The sequence below is a fragment of the Plasmodium vivax genome, chromosome 3, assembly GCF_000002415.2.
Source record: "Plasmodium vivax chromosome 3, whole genome shotgun sequence".
In the NCBI taxonomy this organism is placed as follows: Eukaryota; Apicomplexa; class Aconoidasida; order Haemosporida; family Plasmodiidae; genus Plasmodium; species Plasmodium vivax.
The window spans coordinates 318,753-332,260 of NC_009908.2; the positions used below are offsets into that span (position 1 = coordinate 318,753).

General features: G+C 48.5%; 4 protein-coding genes across 4 annotated transcripts, besides 5 other annotated features; 2 read left to right on the top strand and 2 right to left on the bottom strand.

Moving 5' to 3' along the window:
• Nucleotides 1-243: 243 nt before the first annotated feature.
• PVX_000770 (hypothetical protein, conserved) lies at nucleotides 244-1,755 on the bottom strand (the record flags this gene model as incomplete). The annotated part of the gene is made up of 2 exons (XM_024731198.1): nucleotides 244-1,401; nucleotides 1,536-1,755. The coding sequence occupies 2 exons, from the start codon at nucleotides 1,753-1,755 to the stop codon at nucleotides 422-424; spliced, it is 1,200 nt and encodes a 399-aa protein (XP_024586952.1). The 3' UTR covers nucleotides 244-421.
• A 944-nt stretch (nucleotides 1,756-2,699) lies between these two features.
• Nucleotides 2,700-2,730: a microsatellite.
• A 362-nt stretch (nucleotides 2,731-3,092) lies between these two features.
• Nucleotides 3,093-6,829, bottom strand: PVX_000765 (replication factor a protein, putative; the record flags this gene model as incomplete). Its single annotated transcript, XM_024731199.1, has 1 exon — nucleotides 3,093-6,829. Exon 1 carries the CDS (start codon nucleotides 6,516-6,518, stop codon nucleotides 3,093-3,095), a length of 3,426 nt encoding a protein of 1,141 aa, XP_024586951.1. The 5' UTR covers nucleotides 6,519-6,829.
• A 396-nt stretch (nucleotides 6,830-7,225) lies between these two features.
• Nucleotides 7,226-7,245: a microsatellite.
• Nucleotides 7,246-8,039: 794 nt separating this feature from the next.
• On the top strand, nucleotides 8,040-9,214 carry PVX_000760 (hypothetical protein, conserved; the record flags this gene model as incomplete). The annotated part of the gene is made up of 4 exons (XM_024731200.1): nucleotides 8,040-8,126; nucleotides 8,254-8,528; nucleotides 8,763-8,862; nucleotides 9,086-9,214. The coding sequence occupies 4 exons, from the start codon at nucleotides 8,040-8,042 to the stop codon at nucleotides 9,212-9,214; spliced, it is 591 nt and encodes a 196-aa protein (XP_024586950.1).
• Nucleotides 8,975-9,035: a microsatellite.
• Nucleotides 9,205-9,224: a microsatellite.
• A 571-nt stretch (nucleotides 9,225-9,795) lies between these two features.
• Nucleotides 9,796-9,830: a microsatellite.
• A 1,649-nt stretch (nucleotides 9,831-11,479) lies between these two features.
• PVX_000755 (hypothetical protein, conserved) lies at nucleotides 11,480-13,433 on the top strand (the record flags this gene model as incomplete). The annotated part of the gene is made up of 1 exon (XM_024731201.1): nucleotides 11,480-13,433. The coding sequence occupies one exon, from the start codon at nucleotides 11,480-11,482 to the stop codon at nucleotides 13,064-13,066; it is 1,587 nt and encodes a 528-aa protein (XP_024586949.1). The 3' UTR covers nucleotides 13,067-13,433.
• Between the last annotated feature and the right edge of the window lie 75 nt (nucleotides 13,434-13,508).

The following is a 13,508-nucleotide window of genomic DNA, read 5'->3' on the forward strand; positions in this document are numbered from 1 at the left end:
TTTTTAACCCTCTCCCCCTGAAACGCAGCACCGTTGCGCGAGTTCGCGGCGTGCATGCGTTTATATGTGCATACGCGCAGTCGCATGCGCATGAAGGCGTATGTCTGCATTTGCCTGCGCGTCACAACCCTGCCATATACTTGCCCATTCGCACTGCTTTAAAAAAAACCCTTTGAAGTAACAAACGGAAAAGCAGCCCCCCTTTTAAAAGGGAACCCTCCCAATGCGGAGTTAGCATAGCGGCGTGAGAAACGTCCACATGGAGAAGTGCAGCCATTCGTGTGGAACGCACCATGCGGGTGCCTTCACAGGGGAAAATAAATGAGCCACGTGGTTACATATACCCTGGTGGGGAAAAAAAAATAAAAGCATTAACAAACGCACGACAAATATATCTGTGCAGGTGACCCCAAATGGGCAGTCAAATTGAGGGGGGGTGGAAGACGTTCCTTCGGATGATATGCTCGATGTAGAGCTTATAAAGGGAGGACACAAACACGAAGACGCCACAAAACGACACGCAAATTAAGTAATCAAAATAGGACTCCGGATTCCTATACCCGCTATGCAAAACGGACAGCATGAAGCCATTAAAATCTAGCGTTATGAATTTCCTCCCCTTTTTAATTTTGCAAACTACTTTATCAGCGGCGTAGTCAGAATCAACCGTGCTGGTTAAGTCCTCAATCCGTTTGGTGATAAACGGTTTTTTTAAATTCTCCTGAACATACCCAGGAGTTTGAACTGATGGGAGAAAGGCATTTGCAAAATGAACATCATAATGTTTTAACTCCTGGTCCAAAATATACGTGTACGTCCACATAGCCGTTTTGCTCATTAAATAATATGAGTACCCATAAACGGGATAAAGAGCTCCTTCAGAATTTATAAACAAAATGAATCCTTTTCTTTTCTTCTTCATATTGGCAATGACTCTCGAGATGACGTCAATGTTGCCATGAATGTTCGTGTTTACTGTGTATAGCAAATCGTACATTTGCAGTTTGCTATTTTCTTCTGTACATACATAGGCAGCATTGCAGATGAGGACATCCACATCGTTGGGCGGTTGGTCTGTCGCTTGTTGAGTGTCTATGGGATGATTCTTCCTATGGGTACTACTTCCCTTTGATTTGTCTCCCCCTGGGTCCTTTTCTTTACCCATACTGCTATTCGTTCGGACGTTTTGAAAAGCCTCGTTGATGGACTCCTTCATACCGATGTCGCACTGAATTATGTTTATGTGGAGCTCCTGGGGGGACCTCTGCAAACTCAGCTCCTGCAGTAAAACCACCTTCGCTGTGCGTAGCTTGGCGGCGTTCCTCGACATGATGGTTAGGGTGTGCGGCTTCTCGCGAATGATTCGCTTGGCCAGCGAGAGGCCCAGGCCTTCGGACCCGCCTGAGAGGGGGGGCAAGACGTTTTAGTGTAACGAACGGGTGGTGAACATACGGTGAATGTATGGTAAACGCGTGCCGAGTGAGGCGCCCATGCTGGACACGCTCCCATAGCGCCGCTAACCCGCGCGAGCTTACCCACGATGCACACGTGCCTGCCGGCGAAGGCCCAACTCACGCCGCCCGACCCGCTACCCCCGCGGTACCTAAACTTGAAGGCCAAATAAACGAGCCCCAAAAGGGTCAGGTAAAGTACCACCGCGATATTCAACCGATTGTCTAACGGGACGTAGTAATTCACCACCCGCAGAATTAGCAGCAGTTCGAGGAAGATGTACCTCTTCACGTAGTCGAGCATCTTGGAGGGGGGGTGGCAAAGTGGGCACTCTAGAGGAGCTTCTCAGGAGGAGCCACAATTCAGGCCCTCTTCAGCTCACTCTTCTTTTCCGCGAAAGTGGGAATGCTCTTTGGCAGTTGCACAGGTTGGTGAGTTTCTCCTCGTTCGTTCTGCGCACCGTTGCCGCTCTTTCGCCGCTCCCCACTTCTCTCTCCGATTTGTTCCCCCCGTTCTGCGTACAGATTAGGCCTCCCTCTCGGTCAACAAATTTTTTTTCGTGCTCCCACGTGTTGCATTTCCGTGTATGTAATTTTTTGGCCACTTGGCGAACCACATTTGTTATCACTTAACCCACGCGCGTTGTTCTCCTGGCCTAAACTGATCACTCGCGGTGGGCTACGCACAACACGGTATTGTTTTTCCCCCCATGCAACTTGCAGCGGGGTCGTTCGAACCGTTCTTTGGAGGGCCCGCAACGGGGAGTGCCCCCGCCCCTACCTACACAGACTTGCTAGCAGTGCATGCCGAACGTGCACTGGTGTGGGTAGGCGGTAAGCGGATATGCTGCTGATATTTTTCCCTTTCGGTTGCCCCGCTTGGGCAGACGCTACTCAACTATATAGGCATTTCTCCCCCTTGCGAAGTGCTAAACGTATGCTTAGCGCGTAGAGGCCGTTCTACCTGGTCCTCCCATAGGAGGGCAGCCCACTCCTTCCACTTCCCCACAGGGTAAGCCGCTCCTCAAGCAACACCGCCAGTTTGCTTTTGCCAAACGGAGACCATTCCTGCCGCCGAGTATGCACGTTCAGCGGTAGAGTGGCACGTCGAGAACGCAATCAAAGTGTTCATCAGTTTGAGTTTAAGGGAAAAAAAAAAAAATCAAATTAGGGAGAACGCGAAGAAGAGCAGCGTAGTGGGGGCAAAACAAAAAGGTGTTAAAGAAAAGGTCCCTCTGTTTTGCATTTTGCCACTTTGCTACTTTGTTATTTTATCATTTTATTGTTTTTTTTTTTTTTTTTTTTTTTCCCTTATTCCCAACCAAATCATACACACGGGGTGACCACTGCGCGGAAATGTACATGGCCGTGCCGGGGGTGGGGGGAAAAAAGCGAATTGGATGCGTTGGCGAAAGTTTAACATAACACAAAGACGGGGCCGGAAAAAAAAAAAAGGGAAGGACGTGCGAGCATGCACGGGGAGAAGTTCTGCATGTAGAGTACAGCTACCTGGGGGGAGGCACTTCCAGCGGCGCAGTTGGAAGGGGGTCTTCGACGGGTCGCACTTTGGCTTCCACGCCGCATCGCCGCCGCGTCGCCACCGCGTCGCCACCGCTTCGACGGCGCTTCCTCGCCGCTTCTTCACCGCTTCTCCGTGAGGGCGCGGATGGCGCGGACCAAATACCTGCAGTTGTCCACGAGCAGCTTGTTGAGCGGGATGATCTCGATGATGGTGTAGTTCTTCTTGAGCTCGTCCATGTGGGAAGTCATGTAGGCCTTGATGCGGAAAAAAAACTCATTCAGCTTGGCCTTCTCAATGAGGTCAAAATTTTCAATATTTTCCTGCGTGACGTACTCCTGCCTGAGGGCCATAAATTCGTCGGCGGAGAGGCCATTCATGATGGTACGCGCGCACCCCGCAAAGGCGGAGGCCCTCAAGGAGTCCGTGCTGTCTGTGATTTTAAGATTAATAGAGTAGTTATACACAGGGGTGTTATTCTTGTTGCACTTGGCGCAGTACATTGATTGGTCCATCATTTGGGATGAGCTTATGTCGTCTTCTTCCTCCTCCACGACGTTGGTAATCATTTTTTTATTGCAATCTGGGCAAGCCGAGTACACAGGGATGGAGTTATAAATATGGTCTATAAAGCCGAAGGTTGTAAAAACGATTCCTTTTCCAGACAAGGCATCTTCATTTGCCAAATTGACATCCTTTTTAATTTCCTCAATCGTTTTTTGCAACTCTATGTGGAAGCTACTCGTGTTTACATTCACCGAGTGGTAAAGATTCTGTTTGTTGCTGCTCCACCAGGTTTGTAGCACGTAGGCTCTGTCAATTTCTGGGTTTACATCAATTTTGGTTTTGGGGTGTGACTCTAGTTTTTTGCCCTGCCACTCTCCAACCTTTAAGTACTTAAAGCAGATGATGCTGTTATCTCTGAGGCAGTCTTCTTCAACTTTCAAGGCATGCTCCCCCCACAGAGTTACATTAATAGTTTCGTTGCTATCGTCTATCAGAATGAGGTCCCTCTTCTCTTTATACTGTCCCGTTTTTTTAATCAATATCTGCATGGTTTCTTGGAAGCTGAACACCACTCCTATTACATCTACTAGCGAACCCGTGTTCATATTCTTTATGGTGTCTATAGATGCAAAGTTGTAAATAAATTTGGGGATGTTATCATTCTCTTCTAGCAATTCTATGATTGAATTTTCATCTAGGGTAATCTCACAGTCATGTTTTAGGGTATTAAATTTTTTATTAGCTGCTTTTATATTTCCTTTGCTTATTTTATAGATCCTACCCACTTGGAGGTAGTCATACCATCTGTCGACGGCCTTTCCGAAGAAGTTTGCTTTTATCTCCCCATCCTCATCACACAGTTCTATGTTGAATACCTTCCCTTCTTTGTTACCTGAGTAGAACCTCCTGACGTTGTCCTTGGACTGAACCCTCGCCTTGATGATCCATTTGGAAGAATATTGGGAAAGCTTATTAATTTGCATCAATATCCCGTCGTTCATTTTTATAACTGCGCTGCTGCTTTGCTGGTAGGGTGCGCACTTCCTGCTGTTCCTGCTGGAGGTGTTTTCTTTTAATATACTCTTCGTGTCGTTCCTCCTATCGGGGGGATACTCCTCCATATCGTTTAGCGTCTCCTTCGTCTCCTGCAGACTCCCCATGCTTTCGCTTCTCGCCTTCTTGCTCGATTGCGCCCCGCCCCGGTCCCCACTGCCGTTACGCTCATTGCCTCCGCTTCGTGCGCCGGGTGGGCCGTAATTTCTCCCCCCCCTGTGATTGTAGCCTTCAGCAGGGGTCATCTCCTCAGGGGGGGCATACCTATCATGTATCGCCTCTTCGCTTCTACTAAGCTTCGCCACCTCTCCGTTGTAATTCCTACCGTTCCTTCCCCCCACAATGCCATTCCCGTATGGCGCCCCTACCCTTCCGTGGTACGCCTCATCGTCCACCCCCCTGCAGTGGTCACCCTCTTCTGCATCACGTGGGGGGTAGCCGTAGTAGTCACGCGCCCCACTTGCGTTTTTACTCATGCTGCTGCTCCCCCTGCCGCTTTGGTAATAGCTCCTCTCTTCTGGGGAGCCCCTCTCTGGGTGATTCGCAGAGGGGCCATACCGGCCCTTGTACTCCCCGGCGGTGGCTGCTCCCAACCCGGGTGGTCCCTCCTCCATTTCCCCCTCGTACATGTAGGCGTTCGAGTTGCTCGTGCGCGCCTTGGGGTGGCTTCTACTGATGCTTTCCCCCAGAGGGGGTTCTTCTCTGTACACGCTTGAGCCCATGGGGGGGCCCACTCCGGGCTCGTAACCGTTGCCGCTTCTGCCGATGCTTCCGCTTCTACCGTCGGTCGGTTCTCCTGCAATGTGGTGCGTCCTGCTCTTACCGCTGCTGTAGTGGTCCTTTCCATAAGCGCCGCTTACACTGCTTACACTGCTTGCACTAATCGCTGTGCTCGCCCCGTTCGGATCATACGCCGTGGTGTTGTTCCGCTTGCTGTAGGGCTGGCTCGCCCTCTGCGACGCGGGGTTCTTTGGGTGCGAGAGAGATGCGGCCTCGTGCGGGTTCCTCTCCAATTCGCTTGCACCGTACGGGGGGTAGTCGCGGCAGGAGAAACTCTCGCCCTGCGCGAACTTGGCCGCGCTGGGGGGGTCACTGGACCTGTCGGGGAATTGCTTCCCCCTCCCCTTATCTTCTGCCACTCTGCCGTGGTGGTAATTTTGCGGGGCCTCCCTATACGGCGGCCGCTCCCCATGAGGGGGTCGCTCCCCATAAGGAGGCCTCTCCCCATATGCAGCACTGCCATTCTTGCCCACTAACTCCTTGGTCAAATTTTCGCCTGACGCACGCTGGCACCTGTCGTAGTGGTCAGCCCTGGGGTCCCCTTCCGGGCGCTCACTCAATTTGGAATAGCCAGCCGGAGGAATAGCACTACTACTGTATTCTGCTCCTGATCCTGCTCCCGCCCCTGCGCTCCCCCCGCGGGGGTAATAATTGCCTTCCCTCGCTTTGCCCTCATTTCCGTGTTCACTCGAATAGCGCGAAATAACGTTGCTGGTCCTGGCTTTCCCTTCGGCGCTGTATTCGCTGGCGGGTCTGGAGCCCCCATCCTTAGAGGCGCTTTCCCCTTTCGCATTCAGCAGAAGGTAGGAGATACTCTGCAGCTGGTACCTCCGAAAGAGGTCCTCAATGTCAAAGTATTCTACACTCATAAGCACTCTAAGTTTTTTTGTTAATATGAAAAGCTTCCCATAGTAATTTGTGATAGAGAAATTTTCTATGGCTATTAATTTTTTTACATAGGAGATGGGCGCACTGCTCATGCTTGCTTCCTCTGTCCCCACATGCACAATGGCGTAGTATTGCGGGGGGATCGTTCCATCTATCACTTTTAAAAAAATTTGATTGGCCCCAGCATTCATTTGGCTGAAACATATTAACGTTACTTGAGAGTTTAACCAGCCTATGCTTTCCTCTGAGCTGGGCTCTGTAAAAAATTTGAATATAAAGTCCGGCGTTGCCTTGGACAGGATTTCTTCGTTCCTATTCATTTTGACTTACACTGCTGTGCGTTTATGAAGAGGCGGGATGGATGGGGTGAGAATGCTGGCTGCTCGAACCTCTGATGGTGTGTCGACTGTACAATTTGTTCAGACGTGAAGACTAAGGCGCCGCCGGGGTGGACTCGAGGTCTACACTTCCCAGCCCGGGTGCGCGCTCGGCACACGCATAATACGCAGAATACGCAGCATAGGTAGAATACGAAGCATACACGGCATACACAACTATCGCGTGACTAACGGGGATGTACACAACGAACTGAAGAAATGCTCACTTGGGAGGGGTCAAGTGTGGGGGGGAAAAGCATCCACAAGGGCGTCCACCTAGCGTTGTTCAGCCATCTCCCTTTCGCGAGCGAAAAGGGAAAAAAAGGCGCGGAACAAAAATGTCTTATTGCCCTTTGGACTCCCCCACTTGCTTCCCCTTTTCTTCAAGCAGCGGCATGCAGGGGGGGGTGTATATACATGTGCAGGTGCGGGTGGCTAAACCAGCGCGCTCACCATCGCGCGTGCACGTAAGGTACACTCCTGCGTACACTCACGCTTGCACTCACACTCACACTCACACTCACACGCACGAACCATTAAAGTGACCTTAAAAGTGAAACAAAAAAAAGCAAACTGGAAAACGTGCTAACATAACAAGCTTTTTAAGAAAAAAAAAAAGAGGCGGCGGCATACATACTCTCCATAAATGAGGATATCCCTTCGCAAATATATTCGCACCAAAAAAAAAAAAAAAAAAAATGGTTCCTTCCTCCTACTTGGTCAGAGATAATGTCACAAAAATTTGATCAAAAGGGCTCCTCCTCCTGGTTGGGCGGGCTTCCTTCTTCTCACTGATTCTTTTTTTTTTTTCTTCACCTCATTTGGCGTTTCTGAACGTGGCCTTTCCCCTTTCTCGACTGCGTCGCTATTTACGTGGTAACTTTATTTTTTTTTTTTTTTAAAACACATGAATGTAGCTACCACCCACCTGCTGTGTACGCCCACTCCTCATGACACACATGTAAGTATGTACTTATGTGCGTGAAAGGAATGACGGGGAAAAAACTGTGTAGCGTTTTTTATGAGCGCAGAGAGGGAGGGGCTTCCATATACCTGCCTTTTTTGCCCCTTCAAAATTGCTACCTATTGCAACCCGTTTGGCTTAAAAGAGAATTTTTTCCCCGCGAGTGGAAACTCACTGAGGGGTGGGCACACCAGCTGGGGTAGACTGCCGTTTGATCTGCTTCCATTTGCTGCCCCCCACCGAGGGGTTCCTTGAGAAAGACCTGAAGAGCCCCCAATAGGGTGAGCACAACAAATAAAAAGAAGGCCACCAATTTGAGTTATAGCAAATTAACACCTCGTTGGGAGGATGCTCAAGTTAAAGAACACCAAGACAAGAATTTCCCCCCCGTGTTCACAAACAATTCAGAGTGACCCCCGCTAAAGTGGCTCCTCCCCCATTTGGTGGTGACCCCTCCTCAGGGCGATCGCACCCGAGGTTGGCGCCGGAAAGGTTTTATAATGCCGCCCAGCCGCACCCTCCTCCTGCTCCTCTTAAACTTTCTAATTTGTGTGAGCACCATACAGTGGGAAGAAAAAATTGTGAAGGTACTCCCAGCGGATTACACCAATCGGAAGGACCTTCCGCCAATTGTTCGACCAACGAGATGGTTAACACGAAAATAGGTGTGTGCTGTTGCTCATCAACCCATCTGCTTCTCCACCCCCCTTTCAGTACCCAAGCTTCATTTGCGCTGAGCAGAAATTCGCACCGTGGAATAAACCCACAAGCAGACTGCGCCTCCACGTGAACAAGTCATATCAAAATAAATTCGAATTGATAAGCAAAAAGTTGGAAGGCATAGGAGTGTTCCCTAAGGACATTGAAGAAACGTTCATCAAGGGCACGGGAAAAGGAGGGCAGAAGGTTAACAAAACGAATAACTGCGTCATGATTAGATATGCCAGCGGGGAGGGGGAGAAAATAATTATCAAATGCCACAAGCACAGGTTAGGAGGGCCAACTGGGAGAAAGAAAGAGCGGGAAAAATGAGCTGAAGGAACTTTGGTGATTCCCTTTGGAGTTGCGAGACAGACTGCGCTGCCCTCCCGTCTTTGCCACTAACCCCCAACTCCTTTTACGCCTCGGTTGTGCATCACCAGTGTGTATAACCAATATGTGTGCGTGTGTATGTTTATACATTTACGTGTTTTTTTTTTTCCATTTTGGCCACCCCCACGCAGGTGCTTACAAAAAAACAGAATATACGCGCGGGAGCTGCTGTACGATAAAATTACTTCCGTCAGGGACAACCTGGAGGATGCCATTACGCACGAAATTGAAGTAAGTCCGGCCACACAGGTTCCTCCCTTTTGCGCGAGCATTTAAGGATGGCCCCAATTATGTGAATGGTCTGCCTGCCCGGTGAATGCTTCAACTTCGTTCACCCCCTCATATGTAATGGCACGGCAAAGCAAGCACACCATTTATTTATTTTTTTATTTATTTATTTATTTATTTATTTATTTTATTTTTTTTTTTTTTTTTTCCAAAAACCAACCCGCAGAAGGAAAAGCGAAGAGTGTTAAAACCGACGGATAGGGAAAAGAGGGAGTCAATAAATTATAAGAAGCGCAGATCGGAGGTGAAAAGCAATCGGCAAAAGAACTTTCGCTATGAGGATGACATTGGTTGAAATTTCCTCAATTGTGTCATTTTTTTTTTTTTTTTTTTTGTCCATCCTCCCACACGTTTGTATAAACAGTTACAATGGCGTCTCCCCCTCTCTGGCAGCGTCCGCATGAGGTGAATTTTATCTCCCCATTTTGTCCCTCCAATGAATGTACACTTTTTGGTGGCTTCATTTTCCCCCTTTTCGAAATTTACGTTGCGCGTGTTTGACCCACCGGTTGGCCGTCACCCCCAGCCGCTGTTGGTGCTATGCTGCCGTTTCGAGTGGTCAAATGGGGCAGGACAGAAAAAGCGAGCCAGGTGTCCGTTGTGTAGGTTTTTATTCATATGTTCGAATGTTCGAATGTTCATATGTCCCTATACTCACGTGGAGTGCCGCGTCCGCGCTTGCGCCCCCCGCCAGGTACGCATTGCGGTCTTTTTTGGCGGCAAACACAATTTGGTTTTCACCCCATTCGTGAGGAGGTGGCCCTTTTCCCGTCTTGCGCAACAAAAAGTAAAGCAGTTCAACGGTGGGTCATCCTTCACAAAAAGTACATCCTCACGGTACGTTTCGTAAATCACGTTAAGCTTTTTGCCACAAGGCATCAAATGGAAGAGCGAAAAAGTTACGCTTTTTTTTTTTTTTTTTTTTTTTTTTTTTTTTCTTCCTCTTGAGCAATGTCGCTCAGAAAAAATTACAAATTCCTCTTTACGCGCGAGCACAATTGCAGATATGGCGAAAGGTCCATTCGAACGAATTACGGCGAACTGTCCCTTTGATTTTTCGTTTTCACTCCATGCGTACAAACAATCCTCAAAAAATGGATAACATTTTTTGCATGAAAAAATGAAAATAAAAAAATGCGACGCAGCGTAGGCAGCAGCAGAGCCATATGCCGCGGAAGAAGAGCACAGCAAAGTTGGCGGGGAAGGGATTCCTCACCTCTCGCGCGATCGACGAAGGCACAAACGCCACGTAAGTTATGCGCACGTGCGTCATGCTCACGTACGTCACGCGCTTCTTTCCTATGGCATATACTTAACGCGCATACCATTTTGCCGTAGAAGTTTGCTTTGCTTCATGTTCACCTGGAGCGGCGATTTGGCCCTCCCGAAGAAAGAGGAAAAACAGCACAGTGGAGTCGTTAAATATATACATATATATGAACATAATATATATATTTTTTTTATTTTATTTTTTTTTTTTTATAATTGCGGCAAGTTGGGCCATCCCCCTTCTTTTTTTAAATCGCCTTTTCGCATTCCGTGCCGCTTTTATCCTGTAGGATGGCACGATCTGCGTACTCGCCCCCTTGAAAAGTATTTTTCTTTAAAAGCGCCTTTACACGGGGGCGTCCACTCGTACATCATTGCGTGACTTCGCTTTCTGTTGGCGAAGTTTCATCCCCTCCTTCATTCGCTTCGCTTCTCCATTTGCGGCGCTTCCCCACCTGTTGCGCATCCGCGGCTCCTGGGAAGAGGAAAACCGCTTTACAATACATTGATTAAAAAATTGTTTGTACGTATTTAACATCGCTCCGTTTTGAAAGAATATATATTTTTTTTTTTAAAAAAACGGAGCGGAGCATATTCATCACCGAAGCGAATTGCACACTTTGGGAAGGCGCATCCGACATATGGTGGTGGGAGGATTAATCTGTACTTTTTTTGAAGACGCACTGAGGGGCAGTGTTTTGCAGAGTTAGCGCGGCTCAGTTTGTGTGAAGCGTGATCACTTCCGCGCGGGAGCATTTGCATGTGAGGTGGTGCACGCCACTGCTCAGCGGGTCGCGCCCCCCCTGGCACCCCCGTATGCACGTCTTCGCGGAGAAGACAAGTGCGAAGGGCAGCCAAAATAGCTCAACGGGGGAGGCAACTTGGACGCGGAAAAAAGTGCGCGACAGGGATGAAAGTGATAGTCCGCCCGAAAGGCATAAAAAACAGAAACATCTTACCCAGTGAAGTCAACGCGAAGAAGTTCTTCGGGGAAACCCAAACAGACAACACCTCACTTACGCAAGAGTATACACGAAGGAGTTAATACCCCCCCCCTGCTAACCAAACCAGTGCTGTGCATAAGGCGACCGCCCCTTTCGCAGCACACCCATCCGATCGATCTCCTTTCCAGAGAGCCAACATGGAGGACGCTCACCGCGAAGCAGCCAACATGGAGGACGCTCACCGCGAAGCAGCCAACATGGAGGACGCTCACCGCGAAGCAGCCAACATGGAGGACGCTCACCGCGAAGCAGCCAACATGGAGGACGCTCACCGCGAAGCAGCCAACATGGAGGACCCCCACCGCGAAGCAACCAACATGGAAGGCAACCGGGCGGGGAACAAACCAATGGACATAAAAAATATTTACAACATGAAGAAGGAAGACGTCATCGTTCAGGAGTACATCAACAAGAGCAGCAACTCCACGATCGACATGTACCATAAGGACCAAGTGAATATTTACATCGAAAATAGCGACTTGAATAAGAAAACGTATAACTGCTACACGTGCAATATACAGATTTACAATTACTCCTTCTTCCGGTACCACTTTAAGTCCGAGTGGCACAAATACAACTTGAAGAGGAAGCTGCTGAATTTGAATGCCGTAAACGAGGTGACCTTTAACGAGAAGGTGCAGAGCTTGACCAAGGGGGGTGGGAGCGGCATCGGAAGTGGCAGCGGCGTCGGAAGTGGCAGCGGCGTCGGAAGTGGCAGCGGAAACGACCCGCATAGTGCAAACCCCCCTAGCGGCAACCACTGCGCGCACAAGAAGCACAGCAACGGGAAGAAAAAGAAGGAGAAAAAAAACCACGCAGAGTTGTGCAGCGGCAGGAAGGCGAACAACGGAGGCAGCAACACGAGCAACAACTGCGAGGCGCAAAAAGTTAAATACGCAACGAAGGAAGATGTTTTAATGACGAAGAATGTAAAGTACGACAACCCCCAGGTGTGCTTCTTCGACAACAGAATTTTTAACTCAGTAGAGGAAAATATAAAGCACATGAATGATAACTACACATTTTACATCCCTGATTTGAAGTACGTCACGAATTTGAAGAAGGTTCTTCTGACCATTGGGAAGAAAATCTACGAAGAGAACATGTGCATCTACTGCTTTCGCTATTCCAAGTGCGTCAAATCGCTACAGTCGCATATGATCTGCAAGAGTCACACCAAACTGCATGCGGAGTTTTTCATTTTCATTCAAAAATATTACGATTTTTCAAAGTCGTACGTTGATTTGTTAAATAGGTACATTACTAATAAGGAGGACAAGGAGTTGCTTCTGTGCCTGCTCCACAAGAAGAGGAGCAACCAAATAGAGTCCAAGTGTCACCGCACCGCGGAGAGGAGCGCGGAAGAGGAGGCGCAGCAGAAGCAGTTCGATAACACCTCAACGGGGTGTGATCAAACCGCGCGGGAAAACCATTCAAATGTGCACCCCTCCAACGCGGAGGAAGCCAAAGCACAACTCGATAACGAGTGCCAAAGCGACAACGGAAGCGATGACTACAAAGTGAAGGAGGAAGAACTCAGCAAAAACATCAGCTATGACACCATATATGAAGCCCTGGAACAGTTCGGGTACACAAAACCTGAGCTAAATGAGTACAACAACTTAGTGCTTCCAGATGGGTCGGAAGCTATCAACAGAAAAATTGCCTACATCTTTAAGCAGAAATTGCCGCTTGAAAATAGAGCCACGTCCAAATGTGAAAAGCTTGATGTTTTGAAAAAAAGAGAAAGCAACCAGGACTACATGAGGTACAGGTCCTATATCGAAGTTATGAAGAAGTACAACTTGGATTTGAATGTGAAGACCAACGGCTTGAACAAGTTTTACAAGAGTGACTCCATCTTCTTTTTATGATTTTTCGTGGGCCCGCGATTGGCCATTGCGGGGCGTGCACAGTTTGGGGGTAGACTTCCCTGTGCACTGCTGTGTGCACAAAACGGTGTCCGTGCGGGTTTGGCCCCACCCGTTTTCACCTAACCCTCTGTGAAACGTATGCACACGCAAATGCACATGCATATATATTTACATTTATGTACCCCCCGTGTGCACCGCCGCTTACCCTCTTGTGTTGAATAAAGCCTTCATCTTCACACGGCATTCGCAGCATGCCAGCATTTTGCAAAACAAAAAAATGAAACTATAAAGATGCAAATTCCACGTCAGTTTTTGCGCAAAACTGCCGTTCAATTTTACCAACTGTGTTATGTTTTTAGCTAGCTGGAAAAAAAAAAAAAAAAAAAGAAGCAATTTTTGCCTGAACAGCTAACCATTTGGAGAAAAAAATAAAAAAAATGTA